General features: G+C 38.9%; 1 protein-coding gene across 1 annotated transcript; it reads right to left on the bottom strand.

Annotated features, from left to right (window-relative positions):
• Positions 1-888: 888 nt before the first annotated feature.
• On the bottom strand, positions 889-18,332 carry LOC308686658 (ribonucleoprotein PTB-binding 2-like; the record flags this gene model as incomplete). Its single annotated transcript, XM_081395097.1, has 8 exons — positions 889-1,092; positions 1,358-1,469; positions 5,164-5,477; positions 5,885-5,990; positions 6,551-6,649; positions 7,682-7,764; positions 8,433-8,553; positions 18,141-18,332. Coding segments are annotated over 8 exons (1,206 nt in total), but the record flags the coding sequence as incomplete, so codon positions are not given.
• Positions 18,333-18,601: the final 269 nt, after the last annotated feature.

The following is an 18,601-nucleotide window of genomic DNA, read 5'->3' as shown; positions in this document are numbered from 1 at the left end:
CAACTGTAAGAGACGCATATCTTGCAAAAAGAAAAGAGAGGTGAGGAATCCTGTTTAGTAGTTTTTATATACAGTAGTTTAAATTTAGATGAATGCATGTTTGACTTTGTTGTTATTTAATAACAATCGATTACAGTGTACTGTATCTAACCAATCTATTGCACTGTAGCCTATTCCAGTGTGTTCCGAATGTGATGTCAAGAGTTTATTCTGTTATTGATCAATTTACCACTTTTACTTCAACAGAGACTGTTGACTGAAACACTTGTATTTGTATTTTATTTTTTATATATAATTGAAATTTAATTAAAAATCCAGTATTCAGCATATGCCCTGTCATTATTAAAGGGATAGTTCACCCCCAAAAAATTATTCAGTCATCATTTACTCACCCTCAAGTTGTTCCAAACCTGTATGAATTTCTTTCTTCTGCTGAACACAAAATATATTTGGAAGAATGTTGGTAAGCAAACAGTTGATGTACCCCATTGACTTACATAGTATGGGAAAAAATTACTATGTAAGTCAATGGCTACCATCAACTGTCTTGGTTACCAACATTCTTCAAAATATCTTCTTTTGTGTTCCATGAACGAATTACAAATAATGTTTTTGTGATAACATTTTGAGAACATTATTAATGACCATAAACTTTGAAGCTGGGTGTGTATATTACTCCAGTCTTCAGTGTCACATGATCCTTCAAAAATCATTCTAATATGCTGATTTCTTGCTCAAGAAACATTTTTTGTTATTACCAATGAAAACAGTTGTGGTGCTAAAACTATCCAGGGTTCAACAAAAATATTTGTCAAGATTCTTTAATGAACAAAACGTTTTAAAATTTTATTTGAAATAGAAATCTTCTGTGTAAATGTCTTTGCTGTCACTTTTGATCAATCTGTGTGCATTTTCACATGTGCACTGCAGGTGTTGTAGTTACCTGTGTGTATTGCTGAGTGTATTGTTGAGTGTATTCTGCAGGAGTGGTCTCTGCGCTGTATTGACTGGGTGGGTGGGTGTTAGGCGGCAGGACTGTGCTGTATGTCCCAGTGTGCGCCTGCACAGTCTGAGGTTTACTGTTGCAGGGTGCTAAAGGAGACACAAAAATACTGATGTAAATCATGGCCTGCTCAGGGACACCTATTTAGAACATCTCTCATACAGACAGTCTTTATCTTCTCTGCTGGAGTGGGCTGCAGCCCATCTGGCTGTGGCCTTGAGCAGGGAGAGACAAGACAGCCATACACTGTAAATATTATAGTTGAAAATAGAGAGCTGACAGAGAAGAGATACAATCCAAGGTCTGGCAGAAGTGAGTCATCTTCAGTGTGTGCCGTTCTGATCGTGCACGTACCTTGCAGTACCACTCCAGGAAGCACACTAGCCAGGTTTAGATACGGGTTGGATGGCAACTTCACTTCTTTAGGAGGGTCTCCCAACAGAGACGTCTGACAACTGGACTGACTCTACAGAAAGAGATAAAGAAAGCGAGAGAGACACGTTGAGAAGAGCAGCAAAACAATATGCTACAGTTTTTTAGATGCTAATCTGGTACATCACCGAGTTGCTCACATATAGACCAACACAGTGAGACTGAAATGTCCGCTACTTCTCCAAACTCAGAGCATACAACTATAAAGATAACATGAAACATCTTTTGCAATATATTCGCCACTAGATGTAAGTGAAACTGACAACACAGAGAGAAATAATGTAGAGTGGTAAATTGAATCTAAAACAAAGATGAAAAACCGCACTCTCAGGTTATATTTTCATAAATTTATTATTACTATGTCCTCACAGACGCGTTTCGGCCTAAGCCATCATCAGTGTGTACTGTGAAACATTGTACCTAAATTGAATCTCCCAATTGATTTTAATTGAGGTATTTGTGAAAAGTGGGCTATTATTGGTTATCAATTATAATATTATGTAAGCAATAAAGTCCAAGAGGCTGTGACTATATTCAAAACAAAACACAGTCTTACTTGCAGAGAGACTCCGTCCACATTCTCTTCTGATTGGCAGTAATTTTTGATTGATTTTGTCACGTCTGGTGTGTTGCGTCTGGTGTGTATAATAAATAAACATGGCTAACGACTAGGGGTGTCCATGGTTAACCGATTAACCGATTAACCGTTAAAAATTGCGTAACCGAGTGAAACATTTTGCTCGGTTAAGTGGCGTCAATGGTGTGCATTGAATTTAGTTGTAATACATTTTTGCACCGCCAGAGACCGCTAGACCAGTTTTCTAATATGAAGCGGGCAAAGAAAGCGCGCGTCCGAGAATGAAGGCTGTGCGCGAGCCAGAAACAAATATAGTCAGTCAGTATCCGCGCCACTGATCGCAGCACAATAATATCTGTCTGCAGAGCCGCAGAGCCACAGCTTTACACCAGCAGTTTTACCCCGCGCATGCGCAGTTTCATCACAACAGTTTTACCCGCAGAGTCCGTTTACCGTTACATTAACCCATACAATTTGTATTATGCATTTCCTAAACATGTACTTGCTAATCAAACACTTTATATGAACAAACTACTAATCTATAAAACACAATCGGTCTTCCGACCTTTTACTGTGTTGATATGCGCGAGGGAGAGAGAGCAATACAGCGCTCGTGTTGTTTGAAGGCGGTGAGAGTGCGCGCGCGCGCGGCCGGGGCTCTCTCACTGTTTGTTCTTATGCGCCCTGTCCACTGATCTAAATAATTAGTTGTTACGACGACTTATTTGTTCCCTCGTTTTAATAAATCGTGGACACGTTGAACTATTTCCCTCCCTCATTTTGATTTAACGTGGCCAAAAACAGTTTGATACTATTAATTAGTGAATGCTAAAGACCTATATTTTGTGAATTGGTGAATATTCAGGTGAATTATTTCGTGGCCACGAATTAATAATAATTATTAAACTGTTTTTCGTCCCTGTGAAGATAGCTCTTCAGTGAAGGCCGACTACAGCTTTTTATTCCTTTTTTTTTGTGAATTGGTGAATATTTATCAGTATCAGGTGAATTGTTGTGGCCACGAATTAATAATACCTCAGCACGTTTTACAAGCCCCTTCTCGATCGCAGCGGCAACGAGCACTTTGATCACTTGATTTAAAAAACAAAACATTTCAGCGCTAGATCGCCTAAAAAAAAAAAAAAAAAACGAACGAAATGAATGCTCTGCTAGTTAACTGAAGATGTTTTGTTTATTTGTATTGGTATTCATGCCGCGAGATGTTTCAAAAGTGGTGACAATATCGACCTTAGAAAATAGTGGTGGGGACATGTCCCACCCGCAAATTTTGCCTATCTCGGGGTTGCGGCGCGCACACTATGGTTAACCGAGTATTAACCGCTAAGGGTCTCGGTTAACGGTTAATGAAAAACTTGAAAACGTGCAGCCCTACTAACGACCAATCAGCATCAAGGACCAGAACAATCCGTTTTATAATGTATTATCTATTATTGTACATTGTATTATTATACAATATTATATACGTTATTGGTAAATAAATATATACAATAGGGATGTCACGTGAGGAAAATTTCACACCAGTATTACTGATAACAGCGGGGGTTGTGGGGGGGCTGGGGGATCGCTTTTAACTTTCTCGCGATCACGACTACTCTGTGTATATAGGCCAATAATTAGCAGGGTTTTGCTGTATGGGCCTATAATTATATATATATATATATATATATATATATATATATATATATATATATATATATATATAATATATATATATATATATATATATATATATATATATATATATATATATATATATATATATATATAAAATATACAGTATATATATTGTTTTCCCCAACTAAATGATTGGTTGGAAATTCCATTTAGAAACCTTTGTCACTACCCACTTTGCTTTTTCTTTCACAGATTTCACAAATAAACAGCAATCCAAGAGAAGGAATGAAATGGAAAAGTACTGGCACAGAGTCTGGTATTCATCTCTAATCCAGTCACATAGAAGACAGAGCTCTCCATTAGCTGTGTAGAGTAATGCACGAGTAATCAGAGCCTACAGCACTAGTGGTCTGTCATTAAGGCTCAGAACTCTGTCAGAGTCTGTACTGAGCTCTACTAGGTGGCTGAGTGCTCGCGTCTGAATAAAGACACCCCCAGACCGAACAATGGAAATGGAGTTCTAGGAGGTCTACAGAAGCACTTCAGACAGAATCACAAGTACTGTATAAGCGAGTGTGTGCGTGTTTGTATTCAGCGTTCAAAGTGTAAAAGTGCACCCCCTTTGTTGTTTTATATACTGTATACTGTTTATATAAAAAAAACTGTAAAAACATTAATACTGTAAATGACAATTTCTTCTAACAAATGTACAAGTCTTTAGTTTTGATCAATGTCCTTGTTGAATAAAATTATTAATTTCTTTAAAAAAATTATTTTGTATTTAATTAACTAAATTAAAGGTGCATTGCGCAAGTCTCTGAGTTTTTGCAGAACTATGCCCCCTTCTGGCGACACGCGAAACTGCAACCAGAGTTGTGCACACGGTTACGTGGAGTTTGCGTTGGGGTTTGGGATGAACTAGAAGCCGGTCTCTTTGAATCCATCTTCTACTTTTGCCAAAGTCGCTTGAGTTGTCTTCGCTGATGCGGATAATGGCGGCGAATACACAAACCTGCCAGACATAGCCAGGTGAGCGTGAACGCGCATGACGTCACGCCCAGTCGATTCCGTCCCGAATCCCTCTTATTTATTTTACTGTACAGGATTATAGAGGCAATCGCAGAGATCATAGAAGGGCTCATTCAGCCCATCAGGCAATTGTTTAAGCATGTATGGGTTAGGAAAACGGTATTTTTAACATGAAAAGTTGCTTAATGCACCTTTAAATGTAAATTAGAAATATTTCGTCGCTAACAGGCGGAAACCTTGTATCTCCATATCATATTTTTTACTATTGGTCACTGTGTTTTGCAAACATTTAACCAATGAAAAGTATTAAAAAGAGCATGTGACTAAACCTTGTATCTCCATTGGATATGGTTTTTGAACAACACAAACGTGACTAAATGATAAAATGTTAAAGTCTGAGTGAATTATTCTCATTAAGTCGCAGAGATTTTGTAATTTTTTTATCTTGAGGTGAGAAATTGGAGAAGCAGAAAGCAACCAGGCTTACCGTGACGGCAGTGCTAGTCTGCACACTTGAACTGTGGTGGTTGGCTGGAGCTTTGTGTGTTGTGCTCCCCAGCAAAGGTCCCAGACTTTGTGTGTTAATCCCAGAGAGGAAGTTGTGAAGCTGTGTTTGGGAGCTTAAAGATCCCCCTGCAGTTCCTGGTGGTGCAGGCTGTTTCTCCGGAGCCAGGCATGTCGCAGTGACTCCGTTCTGATCAGAGACGGAACTCGCATGTGAACGCCCAGGTATGTGTGACACCATTCCAGCCCCAGAGTTTCCACCCTGGGATGTGACTGGAGAGGAGTCTTGGCCCAACTCTAAAAACCAGAGAACTTTGTTAAACTTTTGTAGTAAAAAAAAAAAAAACATTTAGCACCCAAAGCATATAGTTCATACTCTGGAAAACCTTCATAGTTTAGCATTTCAATTTCTCCCTCACTGTAACACCTGCATGGCACTGATATTCAAATAGAAATGACCCTGCACAAAGACATACTCTTCAAAGGTGTTTAACGCTTTGATTAATGCCTTTGCACACCAAACAGACACACGTCTGTATAAAAGCACAAAGAAAGAACTACTAATTGAAGTGGCTGCCTCGCACTGCTTATAATGGGGCTTTCAAACAGTTTGAGGATTTGCAATGCAAATGTCTTTCCCTCCAGTAGCGAATGAGACCTTTGGACCAGGCTTGAGGTCTGCAAGGTTGACCAGAAGCTCTCACCTGTGGGAGAATCTCCCAGCAACCCCTTCCCCAGAGGAACCTGTGTTCGAAGACCCAGAACTTTCTGTAGGAGCAGCCGGGATGGGTCACCTAAAAGACCCTGGACCTGGGAGGAAATGAGAGGAGGAGCGATGAAGGAGAAAAAAAAAGCAGTCAGGCCATTATATGGTCATGTGACAAACAAGTGAAAGATGAAGTACACACAGATGAGATTATTATGGCTGCAAAAATGCACATTGCGAAACAAAACACAAACATGTATTAAAGGAGATTTATGTCAGAGTTATTATTGCATGAATTATTGTTCTATTATTTATTTATTTTTTTCATGTAAATTTTCCAGTACAGATGGCATTATTATTCTTTAACCAGAACCTCAAATTTGCATTAAAAATGCCAGCTGGATTTATGGTTCTAATACTTCTCTATATAAATAAATATAAATAATGCCTTTCTGAACATAAACTGCAGTTTTCTCATTATTTACAAAAGGATTTAATGCAGAGTAGACCAATAATATCCTTGCAAAAAAAGAAAGAACTGTGAACACAATTTAGACTGTTGTTGTATAACATGCATTATTTTGCTGGTAAGTGTACTGTGGTGATATATTTCTTTTGTAATGGGTATGATGAAACACGTGAACACACACACACAGACACTCACATTAGTGATTTGCTTGTCTTTGATCTGTAAAAGCTGTTGTTGGGCCATCTGCATGTGAAGAAGATTCTGCAGAACAAGACCGTTTCCAAGAATGGCAGACTGCATGAAAGATAGAGAGATAGATAGATTGCTGTACATGCTTTTCTATTTATCTGTGAAGTAGCTGCCTATTCATCATAACATATTTCCCTCTAAAGTGTTCTTTGCTATACTATAACCATTTTATCCATGATCGGCAACTTTATTTCTTTAGGGTGTTTCTTTAACTATGAGCACCTTTGCTTTGTGGACTTGGATTTCGTGGATTTCTTGACTTGTGGAAATGAATCTCCCTTAAAATAAACCTTTCAAACTCTCACTAGTTTAGACCGTCTATTTAAAATGTCCAATAGTAGATATGCATGCATCACAGCAGAATTAACTATTCTGCTGTGAATTATTCTGCTGCAGAATTAACTACACATCACTATTCATTTGGTGGTGGAAATAATGGAAATGACATCTGAAATATTTTTGAAATAAAATGGTAAACTCCTTTGTATTGCTAAAGGTAATTTCATTGGTACATTAGCATTTTTTTTTGTATTCTATATAAACAAAACTAAATTGTATTTTGAAATTTTTTACATATTCTGTTCACAAGTGACATTTACCTTCTCATTTCAAGCATGCACTTGAAACCCCAATAAACCACAATAACCACAATAAACAAAAGTCATATTTAAAAATAAATAAATAAATAATACATAATACATTTTCAAAAAATAAATACTGAAATTATTTATGTTTGTTACATTCTTTGTTAAGGTTATTATAGAACTAAAAAGGTAAAAAAAAATAATAAAATTTTTCAGTTTAAGATTTCAAGTCTGGGTCATTGGTAAAACAATCAAATCTATATATATAAAAGGCATTTGGAAAGTAGCACAAGTAAATGATGAATGCATCATAAAAGTTTCCAAAAAAAGGAAAAAAGTTTTAATGTGACCATATAACAAAAAGAAAGAAGTTAAAATATGTTAGTTTTAATAAAATCCAACCCTTAAATATACAACATAAGAACCTAAAGATAAAGAAACACCCATCAGCATTAAGTCAGTCTTGCGGGTGATTTAAAGAGAAAGCATGTACCTGCTGTGCTTTTCCTAACTGTAGCAACGCTGCAGTCAACGGTGGACGCAGGAAGGGGAGATTGTGAGGTCGGCCAAACTTTCCTGGTGGGAAACCATTAGATAAACCAAATGAGTGGGACAAATAAGAGAGGAAATAATGTGAAAAGAGCTTGTAAGCTCTCAAAATAAGATAGATGGACAGCAGAAAGTATGTGGCCGATACTGGCGGCCCACGATTTCGTCATTCCAAAATTCCAGCTTCAGTACTAATGGCAAGTTGCTCCGGAATAGGTAGAGAAGTTTAACATTTAATCATGTGCTATATTTAGTGTTGTAATTGTGTGTTCTCTTTAAGCTCTGGCCTCCACTTCTTCCTCAGCTCATTTATTCTCCCACCCAATGAAAAGTTCATTTTAATATATGATTAGGCTTTCATCAAGAGGAAAAATCTGCTCAGAATCTACAGCACTGGTGATCACTGTTACACACACATACATATGCAGAGACATGAAAGATATTTCATCTCAAAAACTACAATCCTCAGTGCCAGTACAATGCCTCTGTCTAAGAAAGTACTTAAACGTTTTACTCATGAATATTCAATAAATTATTTGGCTAATAATAAGTAAAGAGACACTTAAAAGAGGTACAGAGAGAGAGAGAGAGAGAGAGAGAGAGAGAGAGAGAGAGAGAGAGAGAGAGAGAGAGAGAGAGAGAGAGAGAGAGAGAGAGAGAGAGAGAGAGAGAGAGAGAGAGAGAGAGAGTGTTACCTCCTCGTTTGGCGTTGGGGTAGGGTCTCATAAGGACCTGGAGAGCAGCAGGATTGGTCATACTGTTGAGGAACTGGGCCAGATTGGGTTCAGGCAGTAAACCTTTCTTATTGCTCAACATCTACAGGAGCACATACATATGACAAAGATAAACAATAATTAATTATTTTATTATAAAGAAGAGCCATATATATATATATATATATATATATATATATATATATATATATATATATATATATATATACATTTTCTCCAATTTTTTGTCAGTTTAAACATCCTTAAATAAGAATAATTTACTTGGAATCAAAATTGTGTAAAATAATTTTAAATGTATCTTCAGTTAAAGGAATATATTTTCTTTTGTGGGAAACAAAGGTAATTTTTTTTAAAGAATATACACATCAGCCTTATGACCCATGAAAAGTAGTATGATATAGAATATAGAGCAAAAAAAAATTTTTTTTTTTTTTTTTTTTTTTTCAGAGGCTTAATTTGGGCAAAGATATGCAATTTGGTGCAGTTGCTCATATTAATATGGCCAAAAAGTAAGATTAAATTCTGATAGATTGTAATGTAGCTCAGTGAGATCTTCATAGGAGTATAGCAGACTATAAGCATAAACTGCATATAAATATCAGTTGTCACTCTATATCCCCCAAAACTCTTAGCAAGATGATATTTAAATGCTTTACTTTATGATCAAAGCTCTCTGGTTTTTATTTTGGGGGGCAAAACACACAGTATAATGCAATACAATGATGACTGGGAGATATGCAATAAACGCTCCTCAGAAGCCTCACATTTTGAAATTATTTTTTAAAAGTTGCTTCAGTTTAGTAAGTGTTCATCTTGAAATATTACTAACAATCTAAGTTATTTTTATGCTTATTTTTATGAAGAACATTTTAGAATTATACTAAAAGGGTCTTTACTTGGTAAAAAAGTAGTAAAACTATCAATCAGATGACAACAGGTTTTTCTGATCATGTCTATAATTTAGAGGCTTTAGAAATGTATCAAATAATATGCGTATCAAATATGGTTCAGTAGGCTTTATAGGGTTAAGATGTTTTTTTCTTTTTTTTTCATATTTGATGTCTTGTCAAATATTTATCCGGAATGTTTTTGTCCCAGCGGTGACTGAGCATGTGTGACCGTGTGTATTTGTTGGCATGGGGGAGACGCTTGCAGACATGCGGAACCCCTGATTAGATCTCTGATGTCTGCTAGAGGTGTGGATCCATCCCAACACACTCCAACTCCATCTGCTGACTACTACTCCCCCACCCACACAAACTTGTGCACATACACACACAAATTGTGGTGCTTTCATACTGGAATGGGTGAAGCCAAGGATGTAACAACATATTCAAGAATGAGAGGACATACATAATAATTTAAGAATCAGGGGAATGTGGTGGTGGTGGTGGTGGTGGTGGCCTTGGGTGAAGCAGCAGATGGATGGAGTATTTGGGAAGAGGGAGTGAAGAGACAGTTGGCCTATCTCTTTATACGGATGAAAAAAGCGTCCCATCATGCCCCCTGCCTAGAGCTTCAGAGATGGATTAGCAGAACGCTCTGTTCCTGATGTGTGCTTCCAAAGAGCCATAAACTACAGCTCAAATGCTCTATTTTTCACACCATTAGAAAATTGATTGAATCCATAAACACTGAAACAAAAACATCAGGTGGTTTATACTAATCTAACGTTTTCTCAATTTTGAGTTCTTAAATAACAGACAGTACAGATATAAAAATAAAGCAAATATTATGAAATAAGAGATCAGATAGTGTATGAAGCACTAATTCTTCACCAATTCAGCGCATTTTAGAGGTATAATACAAAGTAATATAAAAGAATTAGGGATACACGTTTCGATACCAAAACTGGCAACACACATTTGGATTAAAACTAAATTGTGCACGTAAGTAGTTCCCTACTTCATTACAGGAAAATGTCAAGTGATAACTGTACTGCTGCACTGGAAAAGCTCTACATGTGCAATCTGCCATCAAATGAAAGATAAAATAGGACAGAATGATAACAACTAATATGGAAAATTTTAACAATACATTTTAACAGACACAATTATGCATAAAAATGAATATAATGCCAAGTAATATACTGTATATACAGTGGGGGAAATAATTATTTGATCCCCTGCTGATTTTGTAAGTTTACATTTACATTTATTCATTTAGCAGACGCTTTTTTCCAAAGCGACTTACAAATGAGAACAACAGAAGCAGTGAAACTAACAATAGGACAACAATATGCAAGTGCTATTACCCTTCCCAGTTTAATCTAATGCAGTACATGTACTTATTTTTTTAAAGATAATAGATATAGAAGATAAATATATGTATGTTAGGGGTAGAACGGTACATAAATTCGTATTGAACCGAAATGGTACGGGCGTCACGGTTCGGTGCATGAATATACACGGAGAATACATGGTATAAAAATAAATAAAATTCACGTGCAAATGAATGAATGTAATGCGGAACTACTGTTAGATACAGGTACTTTAGGGACACCTAATCTATAGCTCCGATTTAGCTCTGAAGCTCCATAGCTATAATGAACAGGCTGCGATGTCAAGATTGCAATGCTGGAATATGTTGTGTGAGTGTGTGTGTGTGTGTGTGTGTGTGTGTGTGTGTGTGTGTGTGTGTGTGTGTGTGTGTGTGTGTGTGTGTGTGAGAGAGAGAGAGAGAGAGAGAGAGAGAGAGAGAGAGAGAGAGAGAGAGAGAGAGAGGGGCGTGGGCGCGATCAAACAGTGGAAACATAAAAACATACTCCGTCATTTTGTTCATACAGGACATCATTCAAAATGCAGTGTTTACTTACATTTGTGTACACTCACAATAAAACACAACATTGTGCTTTTGTCAAACTATAAACTCTTGTCAAACTGTAACCAACAACTGTCACCCAACCAAAATTACACACACACACACACACACACACACACACACACACACACACACACACACACACAGTTTAAAAGCTAAAAATATTTATCCAACCCCATTTAAAAACAGTCTGTCGGTGCCATCTTTTGAACATTCATCATATTGCATTGGTTTTCATTTCTTGTCCTCAAATAGAGCACTGATCTGTTTATTTTTAAGTTACACATTCTACATTGATTGAAAAAGAAAATCAAATGTGTTTTTAATAGTAGTATTATTTTATACAGTAATAAATTATTTATAATTCAGATGAGAATAAAGTTAATGTTAATTAAAATTTTAAGGAAAACAAATATATTGATCTGAAATATAGCAAAATAATTTTAAATTTATTCAGGTACAATTACCAAACATATCTCAAGGTCTTTTTATCTTTTTATTAATTTAATTAATACACTAATTATATAAAACTAATGTCAATGCACTACAAATAAACTGGTTCTATGCCTTTACTTTATTAATAAAACTTATTTAAAAAATACAAGGCTTAAGACATTTATTTTCCTTTGGTGGTACATCCTGAGACATGCACACTAAAAACAAATTGCCCTCTACATTTTTGTTTTGCTTTTCCCTCCATTGTACCGAACTGTGATGTCTGAACAGAGGTATGAACCGAACCATGAATTCTGTGTACCGTTCCACCCCTAGTATATGTGTATATCTGTATGTGTGTGTGTGTGTGTGTGTATATATATATATATATATATATATATATATATATATATATATATATATATATATATATATAATAATACAGGTATCAATATCAGCAAGTTCCAAAAAATGAAAGTATCTGTATCATACTTTTTCTGGAAAAAAGTGGGACATCCCTAAAATTACATAATATAAAGTAATATAAAAGTACGGAAGCCCTGAACAGTGACAAAAAAACAAAAACAAAAAATCTGTAAACAAATGTTTTTCTAAAATTACAAGAATAAGAGATTAAAGTCTATTTCGAGATTAAATTTCGAGATTAAAGTCTAAATATTTCAAGAATAAATTAAATTACGAGAATGTCTTCCGTAGAAGTTCTTTTTGTGTGTGTGTTTCCAATGCACCGGAATATACTTTACAGGCTAAAACGTCCCGGTTACGTATGGTAACCCTCGTTCCCTGAGTCCAGGGAACGGAGACGCCTCGTCGGGGGAGTTCCCCTGACGAATTGGGATAATGCTAGGGAGACCAATTGCCTTCGAGTGAGTTAAAACGAACCAATGAACATTGGCATGCAACATTTGCATTCCGCAGCCCGCCTACGAGTGCGGGTATAAAGGCGGAAGCAAGCGCATACACAAATGCTTTTCGCTGAGGAGCCGGACGGTGTCCAGTCCTCCGCGAAGGTACAGCAGCATGGCGACGGGACGAGGCGTCTCCGTTCCCTGGACTCAGGGAACGAGGGTTACCATACGTAACCGAGACGTTCCCTTTCGTCATCAGGGAACTCCGACGCCTCATCGGGGGAGTTCCCCTGACGAATTGGGATCCCTACCAAAACGCCAAGGTGCTGGCCCCTTCCAGCGCCCAGCTAAGCTACCCTGCAGCAGTTTCCAGAAATGTTGCGGGAGCTAGCTAGGGAATCACACTGCTGTTCCGCAAGACCCAATCAGTGGATATTGGATAACACTGGGAAAGTGCGCCCGTCCCCAAGGAAAATAATAATGGGGGGGAACGCTGCGGAAGCTGAGGCAGCCTAGAGGAAGGCTCTCAAATACACACATGTACTAACCACGTAGGGTAGTGAAACATATGGCAGTCCTTGAAGGTAGTCCCAGTCCGGAGGAGTGAGGAGCGTACTCAACAGGGACGACAGAATGAGTCTGTCAAGGGGAAGACACGGCTGAACTGCATGTGGCAATCACGGGTCGCCGCAGGGACCACTGGAAAAGGCACCCAGTCTACTAGCAACTCCTTACTGAAGGTAGCAGACCTGCTGCTGGCCGGTCCGCAACGCCTAGCACCGGAGGGGGTGATGGAGGAACTCACAAGGTTAGCCGTTTGCTGGGTAACCAACGGAGCAAAAGACGTACGTATCCGCTCACGGAATGGCGTCGCAAGCCGACACACCTATTCACTCTAATTACTGGCCGTAGTGAGTACTCGGGAGGAAACAGGTTCCACACGTAGGCTATAAAACCTAGCGAACGTGTTCGGTGTCGCCCAGCCCGCAGCTCTACAAATGTCTGTTAGCGAGGCGCCTTGTGCCAGAGCCCAAGAAGCGGCAACACTCCTAGTAGAGTGAGCCCGCAACCTGGGTGGGCAGGGCTCACCCTGGGACTCATAAGCCCTGGTGATAGCATCCACTAGCCAGTGGGCTGACCTCTGCTTGGAGACAGCCTTCCCCTTCTGCTGGCCTCCGTAACAAACAAAGAGCTGATCTGGGGTCCTGAAGCTTTGCATTCTGTCTATATAAACCCGGAGGACCCGGACAGGACAGAGAAAAGATAGGGCTGGGTCTGCCTCCTCCTGGGGCAGCGCTTGCAGGTTCACCACCTGGTCCGCGAAGGGAGTGGTAGGAACCTTGGGCACATATCCGAGCCGGGGTCTCAATATAACATGAGAAAGGCCAAGCCCGAACTCTAGGCACGATTCGTCGACCGAAAATGCCTGCAGATCCCCTACCCTCTTGAAGGAAGCCAATGCTAACAGGAGCGCTGTCTTAATGGACAGAACATTAAGCTCAACTGTCGGTAAAGGCTCAAAGGGAGGACTTTGGAGCGCTTTAAGCACTAAAGATAAGTCCCAAGAGGGTACAGGGTGCAAATCGCAAGGTGGATTTAGCCTCCAAGCACCCATGAGGAATCTGATGAACAGGTCGTGCTTCCCACGGACTTACCTTCAAATACAACGTGATGTGCGGCTATCGCGGCAACATACACTTTGAGGGAGGAGGGGAACAGCCTTCGCTCCAACCCATCTTGCAGGAAGGAAAGCACGACTCTGATCGGGCTAGTTCGTGGGTTCTCCCCGTGGGAAGAACACCAGTCGACAAACAGGTTCCACTTCAGAGCGTAGAGGCGGCTCGTAGAGGGGGCTCTAGCAGAAGAGATGGTATCTACCACTGCCTGTGGCAGGCCATCTAGAACCTCTAGAACCTCCGCGTCCCGTCTAGGGACCAGACATGGAGTTTCCAAAGGTCTGGACGCGGGTGCACTAGGGTGCCCCTTCTCTGAGAAAGTAGGTCCTTCCTCAGAGGAATCGGCCAAGGAGGGGCTGTCGCGAGGAGCATGAGTTCTGGGAACCAAGTCCGGGTTGGCCAATACAGGGCCACCAAAAGGACCTGCTCCTCGTCCTCCCTGACCTTGCACAGGGTCTGTGCAAGAAGGCTCACTGGGGGAAACGCATATTTGCGTAGGTCCCGGGGCCAGCTGTGTGCCAGGGCATCCGTGCCGAGACTTCCTTCGGTCAGGGAGTAATACCACTGGCAATGGGTCGTGTCCGGAGAGGCAAACAGGTCTACCTGCGCGGCTCCGAAGATTCGCCAAATCAGCTGGACCACCTGGGGATGGAGTCGCCATTCTCCCGGAAGGGGAGGCTGACGTGAAAGCTCGTCGGCCACACGATTGAGCTCCCCGGGGACATGAACGGCACGAAGCGACCTCAGATGCTTCTGACTCCATAAGAGGAGGTGGGAGGCGAGTCGCGACATACGACGGGAGCGTAGACCACCTTGTTGGTTGATGTATGCAACGGTCGCAGTGCCTATAGACGAGCACGAAAACACGTAGGCTTCAAGTCAACGTCCCACATTGTATATAATTGTATATATATATATTGTAATATAAAATGTAAAAATTAAAAATTTTAATTATATTTTATAAATCAATCATTATAATTTATAATTGTACATAATAATTTGAATTTTAAATTACAATGTAAAAAGCAATGTAAAAATGTTTAAATGCATAAATTTGACTTTGATGCAACTTGTATTTAAAAAATATGTTAAAAAGCAACAAACAAGATCATAGATTGCATATATTGAAAAAACAACATCTGCTAGATTATCAACACTGTAAAATGTGTTTTCATCATTAGATCACTTATTGTCACGTGTCAGCGTTTGTTTGGACTTTCAGTTTGAGTTTTGATTGGCTCCTGTTCTCCTTTGTTCTTTTCCCGCCCTCCACAATTTTACATACAGTTCTGTAACTATGATAAGCACCCTGAAAAAAACTCTTTTTCAATGCTCAAATGACACAAACTGAGGCACAGCAGAGTCATTGAACATGACTGATATCTAACCAGTAGGCACGTATCTTTCGACGGTTTTGCGTATGAGCTCCCGGAGCACTAACCAGTCAGGAAGACAAGTGCAGACACCTGCTAGTCCCCAAGCAAGTGCTAAAATTATATGACTACACTCACACACAAAAGCAATGGCCCGTTAGACTGAAGGGAAAGCTTGTGCCCTCACAGTCTGTGTAAGAGTGGGTAGGCGGGTCTCAGAGACAGACAGCAGAGTACAGAGATGCCTGTGGCACGGATGGGTGGACTTCTCGAGAAATGTCAGCTTGCATTTGCTCTATTTGGCTTGATATTTTTCAGAGGAAAAAGGAGAAGTAAGGGAGAGAGAAAGAGTGGAGGAGAAAGAGAAAGGAGAGAGGAGGGGAGACAAAAAGCATTATATTAAAGACCCCATGACATCAAAATAGCAGTTTGTGGCTTTCGTTCATATTTGTTAGCTTTGAAGTCATCTATATGCTTTTATAAGCTTTTAATAAAAGCTTTTTATAAGCTATACGCTTTCCTGTAGCTCAAACAGTAGAGCGTTGGTGCTTGCAACACCAAGGTCATGGGTTCCATTCCAAGGGAAAGCAAGAACTGATAAGAATGTAAATGTGCACCTTGAAATGCAATGTAAGTTGCTTTGGATAAAAGCGTCTGCCAAATGAATATATGTAAACGTAGATAAAATTGCTAAAAAATATTAATTAGTTTATATTTAAATTCTTCACTGGAAAAATAGACCAAAAATATTGATGACTTGCACACAGGAGCGTATACAAAAATGTTGTACAATAAAATTATCTAGAATGAAAATGTCCCCTGTCATAATACCACCTTGCCTCTGACTATTGTCAAAAGGCTATTAGCTATTTTTAAAAAAGGAAGGATAATATCTTTGATATGTCCTACTTAATTTTCCTGTTTCATTAGGACATGTCCACCATAATAACGTGGATACACAAATTGTTTTCATGAAATAATTTCATGGGGTCTTTAAACATATTCCATCTTTAAAAAATAACCAAAAATCCTCTTCTTTCTCTTCTCTGCAATTCTCCTCTGCTCTACTAGCTTGTTTCCTAATCTAGCTTTCTAATATATGTGGCATTGTATACAGAGAATCTGTGACAAATTGCTTATGCTCCTCTACCGAAAGTCACTTTGGATAAAAGCTCCTGTATAATGTAAAAAGATAACGGTAGTCAGATATTTTATTGTCCACTAGAAGTGAAAAGCTGAACAATGAAATCAATCAATGTTCGGATGTAGCAAACTGCTCTGCCAACAATATACTGAATTCTGCAGAATTAAGTCCCACATTCAAAATGAAATGTTACATTTGAAATGCCAGACAAAAAAAATCTGCGTTCTAACAAAACATCAATGAGAACCACTATCTGAGACATGAAGGAACATGACAGAGTGATTTTGTGTATGTAGGCTGGGCTGTATTCAGTTGTGCTAAAAGACAGTAAAATGTGGTCTGTTAATAAGCTTGTCACATAGACAGCACAAAAAAAGATGCTAAATATAAATAATAAAATGCAACCAACCATAATATATATATTGCAATATCTTGTGTTGCATTTAAAGTTTGAGGTTTTTTAAAGAAATGAATTTATTCAGCAGACACATTAAAGTGCCAGCAAAGACTTTTACATTATTACAAAAAAATAAAATAATTAACTATACTGTTGTTTTGAACTTTTTATTAATCGAAAATCCTGAAAAAAAAATCGAATCAAACACAAACTTTTGCATGGTAGTGTAGGCTATATATTAAATGTTTTTAATAAAATACTGTATAACACATGATTATATATTAAAATAATAATAATCTTTTTAAGACTTTATTAAGAACAAGGGGGGGAATTTAGAGCTCAAGCTGAATCTCTTCATCATGAACAGAAAGCTAAATACTGTATGCTTACTTTTTTACTTGCTTTACTTTTATCTTACTCGAGGATTATACGAAAATGTGAACCAAACTGCATTAAATACATATTCACCAGCAGCAAAAAAACATAAACATGGTTTGTGTCTACCACAATGTGTATTATGTAGTGAATTATTGGGTGCTGAGAGCAAGAAACCAACAAAATTAAAGAAATGTTTAGAAACCAAATGCTCAAACTTTAATCCGAGTCCCGAAGCAAAACCATTGGGTTGAAGAACATTAGTTAACGCTCAACACCACTGACAGTCTCTTCAGGACAGTGTTGTTTTAGACAGACTGCTGGTTTATGTGGATCTGTCCAGCGTGATGAAAATAGCCCTGTGGTTTATTTCAGGCCTCGGAAATGCAGCGGAGGTCTGGAGATGTCTGAAACAGCAGGGTTTGTATGAATACTGTAATTAAACTGTCACCACTGCCGTTTCACACATGCATGTGTGTGCGTTAATGCTTCTGCATGAATGTGTGGGAAACGCTCTTGTTGCTTGCTGTGACGGTAAAGACAATGGCACTTGTCCCCTGTGATTGTGCGCGTCACTCACCACACCCTGAGCAGCGATGAGGGCGGCGAGAGTGCTGCGTCCAGAGGTTCCTGGGGGACAGAGAGACAGGCGTATCTCCTGACCCTGGATCAGCTGTCTGTCCATCTCCAGCAGCATGGCTTCAGCCTGCTCCGCCGTCTCATACTCCACAACAGCGAAACCCCGCACTGGACTTCCCTCATCCTGAGCCAGCTACAACACACAAACACACACACACACACACACTGTGTTTAGAGATCAACAAATCTTGCCAAAGGCATGTGATTTTGGTACATCATTACAATCCAATGTTATAATCATATCTCGGTTCTTGCGATGCATGATTATTTTATGAAACCATAAAATTAACAATTTCATTCATTTTCATTAAAATTCTCAACTGGAAGCCAAATGTATTCTGCAGACATGAGATCTCAGCTCTGCTGGGTTGTGCAGAGCCTTAAGGAACCCACTGATTTGTG

This window comes from Scardinius erythrophthalmus (genome assembly GCF_964197995.2).
Source record: "Scardinius erythrophthalmus genome assembly, contig: HAP1_SCAFFOLD_605, whole genome shotgun sequence".
In the NCBI taxonomy this organism is placed as follows: domain Eukaryota; kingdom Metazoa; phylum Chordata; class Actinopteri; order Cypriniformes; family Leuciscidae; genus Scardinius; species Scardinius erythrophthalmus.
This window is presented reverse-complemented; position numbering and strand designations above follow the sequence as displayed.